Source organism: Pan paniscus, chromosome 1 (assembly GCF_029289425.2).
Source record: "Pan paniscus chromosome 1, NHGRI_mPanPan1-v2.0_pri, whole genome shotgun sequence".
Classification (NCBI taxonomy): domain Eukaryota; kingdom Metazoa; phylum Chordata; class Mammalia; order Primates; family Hominidae; genus Pan; species Pan paniscus.
The window spans coordinates 89,476,369-89,489,004 of NC_073249.2; the positions used below are offsets into that span (position 1 = coordinate 89,476,369).

The following is a 12,636-nucleotide window of genomic DNA, read 5'->3' on the forward strand; positions in this document are numbered from 1 at the left end:
CAGGCACCTGTGGTCACTAGGACTGGAAGAGGGCATGGACAGCTGGGGGAGCTATGGCCATGCATGGGATACTTGGCAAGGGGAGTAAGAAAGCAGGGGTGAAGTGCAAGAGTCCCATTCTGGGGTCCTCCTAACTGCCCCTCCCCCACCCCACCACCCATGAGTTGGGTTTAGAGGGATGTGGAATGAGGGATGCAGAGCAGATCCTCTTCTAACAATCCCTTTTCCCCATCCTCCCTATCTGCTAGCCCCAAAGCTTTCACTTTCCCCTCAGCCCAGGGACTTCCATCTCCCTGCCCTCTCCCTCCTCCCCCAGTGCCTGGTCCCCTGCTCCCTCCTCCTCCCACTCTCCACCTCCTTCTCCTGTCCTTCCCAGAGTGAGAAGAGCAACAAGAGCGACAGCGGCAGCGAGGCCAATTGATTATCTGAAGAAATTCGGAGCTAGCAGTAGAACAGCTGCAGCTTCCCCCTCTCACCACCTCCAGGCCCTCAGGGATCCCTGAGGGGAGGGGCCCCCTAAGCCCTTCTGCTCTCCAGCCCAGGCAAAGAGACAAGAGAGGGAGGCAGGGAGCCCAGAGGACTGTGGCTGCTGAGCACAGAGAAGCACAAAGCTCTCAGGGCCAGGAATGGAAGATTTGGCTTCTAATCCCAGGCCATCATCATGGGTGAGTCACGTCACCTGTCTGGACAGTAGTTTACCTGCCTTTGAAATAAAGTTGTTGGATTCAGTGATTTCTGTGTTCCCGTCCAACTCTGGCCCTTTGGAGTCCTGAAGTTCTCCCTGATCTCAGTTCAGCCTTCCCTTTTGCCAGGCTCTGGGCAGAGCACATGTCATTTAACTCACATGGGAAGGGGAAGATGTCAAGTCCTCCTGTATGGAAGCTCCTCCCTAGGTCTAACTCAAGCCCTTCATGCTGCTTATGTCATTCTTTGTTCATCAAAGATGAAAACCCATAGCCGGGCACGGTGATTCATGCCTGTAATCCCAGTATTTTAGGAGGCCAAGGCAGCAGGATCACTTCAGGCCAGGAGTTAGAGACCAGTCTGACCAACATGGCGAAAACCCATCTCTACTAAAAACACAAAAATTAGCCGGGCATGACAGCGGGCACCTGTAGGCCCAGCTACTCAGGAGGCTGAACCACGAGAATGGCTTGAATGGGGAGGTGGAGGTTGCAGTGGGCCAAGATCCCGCCACTGCACTCCAGCCTGGGCAATAGAGCAAGACTCTGTCTCAAAAAGATAAAAAGAAAAAAGAAAATATTTCAGGGACTGAAAGTTGTCTCTGCATTTCCCTCCTGCTGTTTGCCTTCAGCCTTCTCGTATGACCTTAAGTTTGGAGAGGATCTTCTAATGAACCTAGCCAGTGTTCCATCTGAGGCAGCAATGTGCTCTATGATTTCTCTGCGTGTGGTTGATTCTCCAGCTTCTCTATTTGGAGTTCTCCTCTTGAGGCAGTCAGTGCCATTGCTGGACAGCTCCAGGTGTTGCAAAATTTTTCTTCAAATTAAAATCTGCTTTCTTCTAACTTCTACTCACGGGTTTTGTTCAGCCTACTGGGGCCCCACAGAATATCCATTTTTGATTCTTCTTTCAATATTTAAAGATGGATGTCATATTACCCCCAAGTCTACTCTTATCAAGACACATATCCTCAGTTTTTCAACTATTTCTTCTATAAAGTGGTCTCCAGACCTTTTGGTTTCTTCGCCACACAACTCTAAATCCTCTCTAGTTTATCAATGCACCTATGAAAATATGGGGTCCAAAAGAGGGCTAACTGTCAGCCTGGGTCATTTTAGGGAGGCAGAGGGGAGCTGGCAGCATATGGTAGAAAGAACCTGGATTTGGGCCTTAGTTGTGCCCCCAGTTAGCTGTGTGGCCTTGGGTAAGACCCTACCCTTCTCTGAGCTTTAGTGTCCCCATCTATAAATTCATTTGAGGGTCCCTTCAGCACTCTTTTTTTTTTTTTTTAATCCCTGTCCATATTCTTCTCTGAGTCCCAGGCCTGCCATCTGTTTTCCCCAGTATCCTAAGGCTGGGGAACACAAAATAGGCCAAGAACTGAGATTGCAGGGAATTTTGACCCAGCCTAGAGACAATAAAGGGGAAGGCAATGTCTCAGTTTCATACCATAGCTTTTCCCAGCAGCATGGACCCACAGACACATGTTTAACTTGGGTTCCACCGAAATATTCACCTCCTTCTCAGGCCATAGAGAGCAGGAGCGGAAGCACAACATCAGAGAAGTCAGATAGTGTCACTAAATTAGTGCCAAGAAGGGAGTATCTGGCACCCAGATTTTGGTGAGGAGATCTTGGACCTGTATGTTATACTCTCCCCTGCACCTCTTTTCCCTGTGGCCCCTTTTCTCTGTCTTCATTTGTTCCCCAAACTGAGCTCTCCTGACCCCATCAGAAGAGCCTACGAAGCCTAGGACCCTCAATGCCCACCCTACCATAACCTGCAGGCCAGCTTCCTAACCCAATTGAATGAGCCACAACCATACCTGGTGCTAGAACGAGGTCACTTTTATTTTTCTTTTTGTATGAAATTGGGGATGCAACCAGAAGGAATCACACAGAGATATGTGACACAGACCCCTGGGGCCTGCTCTTGGGAGTATCAGGAAGAGGCAAGGGTCACAGGGCAGGCTGGGGAGAGAAAAGAGGCAGATGGGACCAGGTGGGATTGTCTAGGGGTGGAGGGAGTTGAGGAAAGACATCCAGGAGCCCTGGAGCTGGGGGAGGAGCACTATCCTGGAGGACTAGAGTGTCAGGACAGGTGGATCTGGGGAAAGGATATGGTGTGGCAAGCAAAGGGCATGCTCACACACACCAGGAGTTGAAGAAGGAGCAAGAAAAGGAAAGGCGTAAGCAGGGAGGAAGCAAGAGAGACCCGGCTAGAGCTGCTGGGAGCCCCTCACTCTACCCCAAAGTGCACAACTCGGCAATAAATAGCAATATTTATAAATAAATAAGTAAATAAATAGATGAATGAATGAATAAATAAATAAATAAATAAATATACTTGTAGAGCTAGGAGTTTGGTGCGAGGGAGGAGGGAGCACAGAAATGCAGTGAGTTCATTTCTTCTATGCAGGTTCTAAGGCCCTTCATTCCACTGCTGACCCTGCGCTATAGTGCGCAGGTGGGGATCAGCAGCATGGAGTAGGGGCGCAGAGTTGGGGGTCTCTTCCCTTGCCAAAGGCAGCTCAAGGAAAGAGAAAAAAATGTAATAAGTAGGTCCTAGGGCCAGGAGAACTGTGCATTCCCAGAGGGCAACAATTGGGCATCCTCCTTGCGTTGGGGGGAGGAACCAGTGAGGGTGCTGCACATTTTCAGAGTGGGCTGAGATGAGGAAGCAGAAGTGAGATGTGGCCCACTCGTTGCCTGAGCCTTCTGCAAATACTCCGGGCTGTTTGGGATGTCATCCCCTAATCCGGAATCTAGGTTTTTGTTTTTTTTTTCTCTAGTGACACACAGGGAGGGAGAAAATTGGGACAGTAGGAGTCAGAGGGACAGGGAAGTAGCCAAATAGCTCAAAGAGGGCAAGGCACTCACTACCAAGTAAGATCTGAGGTCTGTATGTGCTAAGCCACAGGAACAAGATGGACAGAAACAGGAAGAGTTTTTCCATAATTCCCAGCTACTGAGATTCCCCTCACAGGAGTCAGGGCACCAACCCCTGCCTCCCCAGGGCCTTACCCCTCTGCCAAGCACTGAGAGACTGAGATCTTGGAGGAAGAAGCCCACTCCCCACTCTAACCCCAGCCTTCCTCCCTTGCAATTCTGACAGCCCATCCCCACCAGGGGCAGGAGAAGCTAGAACAGATAGGATACACAGCTGAGGTCTGTGGTGGCTGAAAATTTGGACATAGGGGTAGAAGAGGCAGCATTCAGTGAGAGAGCTTGGGGGCAGACTCCAAGTGTGGCTGGCTTAGTAAAGCCAGCAAGGATTCCATACTAACCACACTAGCAAACAATTCTGCACAGCTGGGCCTCAGCAATAAACCCCGGAAGGAACCCAGGAGAATAGCCCTCGAGGTGCCTGGGTCAGAGAAAGGAAGATGCCCTCATGACCAGCCGGTGGGCTCTCTGCCTGTGCCCAGGGCCTTTGGGACTCCATGCCAAGGTCTAAGGGCTCGGGGAGGATGCGGCCTTTCTAAGCAGTGAGCGGTGGAAAGGGGCCCCAGAGAGGCCCGGGAGGTGGGAGACAGGCTGAGTTCAGACGTCCAGCACGTGGTTCAGGTAGGAGATATAGCAGATGGCCAGGCGCAGGATCTCAATCTTGGAGAGCTTCTTGTCGGGGGGCAGCGTAGGCAGCAGCTTGCGCAGCTCGGCGAAGGCCAGGTTGAAGGCTTCCACGCGGATGCGTTCTCGCGTGGCGTGGGCCGTGCGGTACTTGGCTGTGGCGCGGCGCCGGCGCCGGCGCTCCTCGCGGCTCAGATGCTGCAGGTCTTTCCGGCCAGGCTCTCCCGGCTCTGGGCCTCGGGCCTGGCCCCCTCCCGGACCCCCAGGCCCGGCACCATCAGGGCCCGCCCCGCCCCCACAGTCACTGAAGCCCGACTCAGTCTCCGAGTGAGTGGGCGGCAGGTCCAGCTCCATGGTGTCTGAGTTGAGCATCATGATGGAAGCCCCCTGCCCTGTGAGATCAGGATCCCCTCCCCACCCCTCCCTCTGGGAGCTTGAAAGCTGGTGGTGGGAGGGGGAGGAAGGGGGAGGAAGGGTCGTGGGGTCTGCCACTGAGCTCTAGAAGTCACTGCCACTTCAGGGTTCCATGGTCAGGGTGCCAGTCTGAAGCCTGAAAAAGAGAAGAGAGAAGTGATAGCAGCGGAGGGAGGAGGGAATGCTCAGCTCAGAGGTGGGAAAGCAGGTTTGAGATGGGCTGGGATGGGTAAGGAACTGTGAATGTGAGGGAAGAACAGCAGAAACTGGTGGGGGTCGGGGTGGGGAGAGGCCGAGAGACAGAGAGGCAGGTGGACAGGGTGAAAGGAAGAGGAGGACGAAAGGTAGTAAGAAGGGAAGAGAAAACGAGTAACAGGAAAGGAACAGAAGTGATGAGAAGGATACACCAGGCAGGTTAAAACTGAGCAAGAGGATTAAAGACTTAAAACCATAAAACTCCTAGAAGAAAACATAGGGAGAGACCTTCATGATGTTGGACTCAGCAGTGATTTCTTGGAAATGACACCAAAAGCACAGGCAACAAAAAGCAAAAATAGAAAAAAACGGGACCACATCAGACTTTAATTTATTGACGAACATAATCAACAGAGTGAAAAGGCAATCTATGGAATGGGAGAAAATATTTGCAAATTATATATCTGATAAGGGGTTAATATCCAGAACATATAAATAAATCCTACAACTCAACAACAGCAAAAAATCAAATAACCCAATTTAAAAATGGGCAAAGGAGGGATTGGGAGGGGGGTGAAATGAGAAATTACAGAATGGGTACCGTGTATGTTATTCAGGTGATGGACATCCTAAGAGCCCTGACTTGACCATTATGCAATCTATGCATGTAACAAAATTGCACTTGTACCCCATAAATTTATATAAATAAACATTTTTTAAGAAAAAAATGGGTAAAGGACTAGAATACACATTTCTCCAAAGATTTTATACAAATGGCCAACAAGCATATGAAAAAATGTTCAACATCACTAATCATTAAAATGCAAATCAAACCCACTATGAAATATCACTTCATACCCATTAGGATGGCTACTATAAAAACAAAAACCAAACAAACAAAAAATAAGTCTTGGCAAGGATGTGGAGAAATTGGAACCCTTATGCCTTGTTGGGATTGCAAAATGATACAACCACTATGGAAAACAGTATAAATGTTCCTCAAAAAATAAAAAATAGAACTACCATATGCTCCAGGAATCCTACCTCTGGGTATATATACAAATAAAGTAGGGTGTCAAAGAGATATTTGCACACTCATGTTCATAGCAGCACTATTCACAATAGCCAAGAGGTAGAAGCAACCCAAATGTCCATCAATAGACAACAGATAAACAAAATGTAGTATATACATACAGTGGAATATTATTCAGCCCTAAAAAGGAAGTTCTGTCACATGCTACAGCATGAATGAACCTTGAGGATATGATGATAAGTGAAATAAACCAGTAACAACACAAATACTGTATAGCTCCACTTATATGAGGTATTTAAAGTAGTCTAATTCATAGAAACAGAAAGTAGAATGGCGGTTGCCAGGGGCTGGAGGGAGGGGGTAAAGGGGAGTTGTTGTTTAGTGGGTATAGAATTATACATTTGCAGGATGAAAAATTGCTAGAGATCTGTTTCACAACAATGTGAATATACTGAACACTACTGAATTGTACACTTAAAAATGGTTAAGATTATAAATTGTATGTTGTTTTTTATCTAAATGAATAAATAAAAGGAGGAAAAAATCTGAGCAAGACTGCAGCCACAGCCCCAAGAGAAGTTAGCTATGACTCTAGATGCTTCCCAGTTGTGAGGGGAGAATACAAGCCTTGGCCCTGTGGTCCCCTCCCTCTCAGGGCCCCTCTCCACCCTTGCTGCCTGAGGTGGAGGAGCAGATAAACACACAGATTGCCCATTGTAGAATAGACTAGGACATATGGAGCTCTGCACAGCTGCCCCAGCTCTGCACAGCTCCCCTCCCAGTTCCCCAAACCTTCCCAGCAGAACCATTGTAGATATGAGATCCTGTCCACTAAAACCAGGGGAAGATATCTCTTCTCACCACCACCCCCCTGTGCACAACCAGCCTCTTCCTCCACCTCTGTCTTCGAAATTTTCAGCCCTTGCCATTCCCTGGCCCTTTTGGAGGCTGGGCAAGGAAGATTGGGGAAAGGGAACATAATCAACCTTCTACCCCCATACTCTCCCATAGCCCAAGGAAGGTTCAGACACGGCCTGCAGAGGACACAGACAGATTTTTGGGGCTACCCTTATGGGACTCAGCTAAGGTTTGCTTGTCCTAGGACCAGAGGAGATCAGGGCAAGGCAGCACAAACATGGCCTGGGAAAAGCTGGGGAAAGGGTTTTGCTTGTGTGCAGTGTTAAAGGGGAACAGTGGGCCACTCACCATCAGCTCAACTAAGAATGATTAGAAACAGAAGCACCAAGGTGCCTGCACCATCACTATCTCCCCTTCCTCCCCAGCCCTGGCTTTCCTGTCTGATAGATACTCTCAAAGGGGTTAGGATCCTCCCAAGCCTTGCCCCACCCCACCACACAGAAGATAGGTTCAAGTCAAGCCAACAAACAGCTATGAAGCTCTGGAGGGATGCAAAGTCATCCACATCTGATGACAAGTACACACACAATCTTAACAGGAAACAGAAGGTGGTTAGTGCTGAAATTGAGAACACATTCCATATTCTGGGGTTCAAATGAACTATGGGGGGATGGCAATAGTGTGGGAGGCCCCAAAGTCAGCACCTCCCAGTACATGTTTAGTGCCCCCAACTCCCCACCCCCCATGCTGGGGCTGGGAGCAGGAGTTCAGCTGCGGAGTTCCCAACACATTTATCACATCTATCACAGGCTAATTCTCTCTGCCCGGTCCCTATGTTCCTTCATCCCTCATCACTTTGCCATGCCCTTCCTTCCCCTCTCCGTGCTCCCCATCTGGCCCCAGTCTCATCTCCACCTGGCCCCACTGTCCTCCCCAGTTCCAGTCCCGGCAGCAGCTTCTATTTACCCATCAAGTCCTCACCCCCAATTCCACTTCTGGTCTCAAAGTTCCAGGGTCCAAGGATCAGGGGAGCAGCAATTCCAAGCCTGCAGGACAGGACTTCCCACCCCACTTCTGCCAGCCCTAACCCAACTGAGGATAGATAGGCACAAAGAGTCGAAGGGGAGGAGTGGAGAAGAGGGACACGCGGAGACAGGGAGAGACACAGCGCACAAGGGAGAGAACTAGAGGGAGGCTCTAGGAAGGGGCTTGAGCCAGAGAATGGGAGGGACACGCCCATCCCTCCCCGCCCATGGTTTCCCCTTTACCTAGAAGGACCCTGTCAGGGGATCCAAGCCGGCAGGACAAGGGGCAGCGTTGACAGCCCCAGTCTCCTCTGGGTGCTCAAGGCTCATCCGTCTGCAAAGTTAGTGACCAGCTTTCTAGACTCTCAGGGGTAGCGTGGCATGGCTGTACAGGCTCCAGGGCAGATAAGAGGGGTACACATTGTGGGGGTGTAGGGCCCAGGTGGAAGTGGTGGGCTTGGCCAGGTACTGGGGCCAGCCACACTCACACACACACCCTCAGACACACACACCTGAGCTGGCCCAGCCCTATGTATATATATGGAGATACACACACACACACACCCAGCTCTCCATTGGCTGGCCCAGGCCCACCCCCCCCTCATCAATATTAAACAGCCAGGCCAGGCAGCCATTGGCAGAGGGATCTGGGAACCCCTCGGGAGCTGGGGGCGGGGGCTGGCCCTGGGGGGGGGCGGGGAGTGGGGGAGCAGGGACATCTGTTCTCCATGCATATTTCATAAGCAAGAAATGGAGAGCTGGGGAAGGGGTGGGGCTGGGGCGAGAGCCAGGGCAGGACCACAGATGAACCCCCTCAGTCTCCCACACCAGAGGCAGCAGGGCAGAGGCTCCCAGCAAGCTATGGTTAAGTGCCATGGCCCCATTCGGAGTCCCAGCGTGACTTGGACAGCCCCTTCCTGGTGTCTCTTTTTTCCTGAGAGGAAGACTCTTCAAGGTACTAACAGGGAAACTGAGAAAAGAGCAAGTGGGTAGCACTAAAATGCAGAAGAGGACCCTAGGGTCCTGGCCCTCAAGCTCTTATCCTTCATAAAGCTGGTACCCACTGCTTGCCAGCCTGCCTGTAGCAACTGTTCAGGCCCCTACCCTCATCACCCTGGGACTCAGTCACCCCCATACCCTCTTACCCCACCCGCTATCTTCCTACCTAACCCATCACCAAGGGGAGGAGCAGGATCAAATTTGGGACACAGACCCCACAGGGAGTTTTTCTAGGCTGGCCAGCCCAACCTGACCCACTGGGAATTAGAGGGCTCTTAGGAAGAAAGAGGTAAAGGCTAAAAGGAGAGGAGTGGAGGAGTGCCAAGACAGGAAGAACCAGGATTGGAAGGACACTGGGAGAGGAGGGCAGGGCAGCCTAGGCAGGCTCTGAGTGTGTTTTGAGGGCATCAAATCAGCAATAAGGAAACCAGACACAAAATTATATGCAAATGGGCACTGATTAAGTTCCCATCAATAGCTCAGCAGCCTCCAGCATGTATATGCAAGTGTGTGTGTATGTGAATGTAAGTGTGAGTGTGTGTGTGTATGTGTGTGTTGCCGAGTGGCAGGATTGAGGAGGGGCAGCACAGGGACCAGAGTGCATAGAGAGACAGCGCATAGAGGGTTTCAGTATCTGAAGTTCTCTCCCCACTCAGCTGTTGGATGTCTTCTCTGAACCTTTGAGAGTATTCAAAAAAACCATGGCTGGAGAGGACTCCAGAGGTAGTGTGGTACAGTGAAAAAGGCTCTGTCAGCTGTGTGACCTTGGACAAATAACAACCTTTTGAGCCTGGACCTCTTTTCCTGTAAAATGGGGTTGCTAATAGCTGCTTCTTAGGTTGCCATGGAAATTAAGGGAGATAATATGTGTAGTGGGCCTAGAGCTTAGTAGGAGCACATCCCACCTTCAGGCTGGAGGGACTTGCCATTTCCCTGTTGCTGGTCAACCTTTTCTGGGCTTTCTCCAGGGTGAAGCATTCCCTAAGGGGGTCCCATAATTCCTCCCCAAGCTCCCCCACCTGCCCCCACCCCTGAGTCTGGGAGGTGCCAACTCCCACCTGGGCAGGCCCAGACAGGTGCCCAGGCGCCAGCAGATGGGCTGAGCTGGAGGGGAAAGGAGGCTTGAGGAGGGGGGCTGGGGGGCAGGGGATCAGGTGGCATCTCAGTTCTTGCATCATCATTGCCATGGTGCTGATTAAAAACCAATCTCCACCTAATGAGCCCCCAGCAACAACAATTCTACCTCCTCCACTCTCCTGCCCTCCACCCCATCCAAGAAATTGGGAGACCAAGAGACTCAGGAGAGAGTGCCATGGGGGAGATGAGAGATACAGAAAGAAGGGGAGATGACCAGAGACAGGGGAAGTGGAGGGAAACGACGAGAAAGACACAGGAAGATACCGAGACTCAGGGAGAGAAAAAAATGAGAAACCAGAGTCATTGGGTAACAGACATGGGAAAGACATAGGGAAATGGGAAGACACAGTCTCATGGGGAGATTGAGACACAAAGGAGGTAAAAAGATTTAAAAAAAAAAAAAAAAAGAATGGAAACAGAATTGCCAGGTTGCCAAGGCTTTGTGGAAGACTTGGAGACCCAAGCTATGGGAGAGATAGAGACTTGGGGAGAGGCTTTAAAAGAGGATGCTGTGGCCGGGCACGGTGGCTCACGCCTGTAATCTCAAGCACTTTGGGAGGCCGAGGCGGGTGGATCACCTAAGGTCAGGAGTTCGAGACCAGCCTGACCGACATGGTGAAACCCTGTCTCTACTAAAAATACAAAAATTAGTTGGGCGTGGTGGTGGGCGCTTGTAATCCCAGCTACTCGAGAGGCTGAGACAGGAGAATCGCTTGAACCCGGGAGGCAGAGGTTGCAGTGAGCCAAAATTGTGCCATTGCACTCCAGCCTGGGTGACAAGAGCAAGACTCCGTCAAAAAAAAAAAAAAAAGGAGGCTGCTAGGGAGACACAGACTTGGATGAATACATATGTGGAGGAAACAGCTATTCAGCGACAGAGAAATACTGACACCATGAGACAGAGTCCTGAGGGAGGCCCCAAGGCAAGGTGGGGCCACATAGGCACGGGGTAAGCAGAGAGCAGACAGTTGGGAGGAAACAAAAAATACCAGAGACAAAGAGAACAAGGTGGGGAAAGGTGATAAACTGAACGATGGAGATGAGGGACTATTACTGAAACAGGGAGGCCAGATCCCAAAAAGTAAGACATTGAGGAAAACAGAAGCAGAATCTAGAGAGACCCCCGAAGCAGAAAGGAACCTTGAGGATGGCATAGAGCATGCAGGAAGAAGCCAAACCCCTTGCAGGGCTCCCTCCTTTCAGGCCATTTTGCTCAGATACTTAAGCTCTGCAACCTCCATCCCTGAAGCACCCCGCCTGAACCCGTCGCAGTTCAAGCTAAGGTTCCACGGGAGAGGAGGGTGAAAGAGTGCTCTGGGGGCTGCTCCTCCTCCTCTGCATCTGGCATCCCAGGATCCTGGACTCTGGGGCCTCCTGCCCCAGTTTTCACTTAGGATTTCAGCTTTTGCTCCTTAGGGGAGTAGCTAAAAAAGAACACAGTTGTGACAAAGAGGACATAAACGCATGAAATGGTGGGAAGAACTACATCTACTAAATTTGGGGGCAGCTACACGTGGGTCTAAGTCCTGGTGACCTTGGATAAGTCACTTAACCTTGACTGAGTTTTATTTTGTTATAGTAGTGACACCCAGGTGAAATAATGCATGGGAAAGTGCTAGGTGAACTGTATGAAGTGCTCATCCCAACCTCCTATGGTGATTTAAAAGTGGCAAGAAGTTTCATACACACATATATCTGAGGCATTATGATTGTGGAGGCTGGGGAGAGCTCTGAGGCCAACCCAGGTTGTCTGGCCTCTGGCCCCAGTGGAAGGGAGAACCCTTGGAGTTGTGTGTGGGTCTTTGCTGCAAGGAGGACAGGAAGACCAGGGCCTGGGGATAAGGAGGATGATTATGGCTTTATAGTTTGTTGTTATTTTACTTTCTTTTTGTTGTTTAAAAATCTCCACTGGCTTTTATTTGCTATAATCCGATAATCAAGCAAAACCTGATACAATAGAATGAGTGTTCCTGCTATTTTACATTTTATAGGCATTCACTTTTTCAGATCATGATTCACAAATCTTTCCCCATAGCCTGAGAGGTAGATCGTTGAGGGAGGGGAGGGAGGTTGGTGTGTAGGGAAGACACAGGGGCCTGGGCCTTGTCCTTGAGGGCGGGGGGAGGGCCTGGAGGAGCTGGGAAGCAGTGGGTTTGGCAGGAGAGGTGGTGACATATGTGGGGAGCCCTGGGGACCCAACCAGGCAAGCGGCTGGCAGGGACAGCAGACGACATTAACCCTCGCTGTGCCACACCGCCTGACCCTTCCCAGGAGTGGCCTATGGCTAGGGTGTTATTTTGTAACAGTGGCAGTGTTTTGGGTCACAGGAGCAAGACAGGCAGAGCTTGCTCCTCCTGGGCAGGAGCTGTTGTTTCTGGGAAGGGACAGCCTGTCTTGGATGTCTTCTGTCTTAGCTTCTTTCCTTGTTTTTCCACATGGTCTCTGTCAGTCTGTCTTTCTCTGTCTCCACCTCTCTGTGCCTCTGGAAGGTGACAGCGGGTCTCCACTCTGGCTCACTACACAATCTGTCACTCTCTCTGCTGCCAGCCCGGCTGGAAGCCCCCCTTCTCAGCACCCAACTGAGCCCTCTCCTCCCAGCCCTCTAGGCTGTATTGCCTTTGTCTCCTAAGGCGGCCTCCCCTCTCTTCTCTCCTCTTCACTCACCTCTCCTCAGCTCATAGTCCATCTCCAATCTCATTATGGCCTCCAACCACTGGGCTCC

The 12,636-nt window shown here is 50.7% G+C and overlaps 1 protein-coding gene across 1 annotated transcript; it reads right to left on the reverse strand.

Annotated features, from left to right (window-relative positions):
• Positions 1 to 859: 859 nt before the first annotated feature.
• On the reverse strand, positions 860 to 8,340 carry NHLH1 (nescient helix-loop-helix 1). The gene is made up of 2 exons (XM_003811889.7): positions 8,022 to 8,340; positions 860 to 4,803 (listed from the first exon to the last, which is right to left on the reverse strand). Exon 2 carries the CDS (start codon positions 4,626 to 4,628, stop codon positions 4,227 to 4,229), a length of 402 nt encoding a protein of 133 aa, XP_003811937.1. The 5' UTR covers positions 4,629 to 4,803; positions 8,022 to 8,340; the 3' UTR covers positions 860 to 4,226.
• Between the last annotated feature and the right edge of the window lie 4,296 nt (positions 8,341 to 12,636).

Excerpts from the sequence above, each read along its gene's own strand:
- NHLH1 (XM_003811889.7), bottom strand. The coding sequence starts at position 4,628 with ATGATGCTCAACTCAGACACCATGGAGCTGGACCTGCCGCCCACTCAC.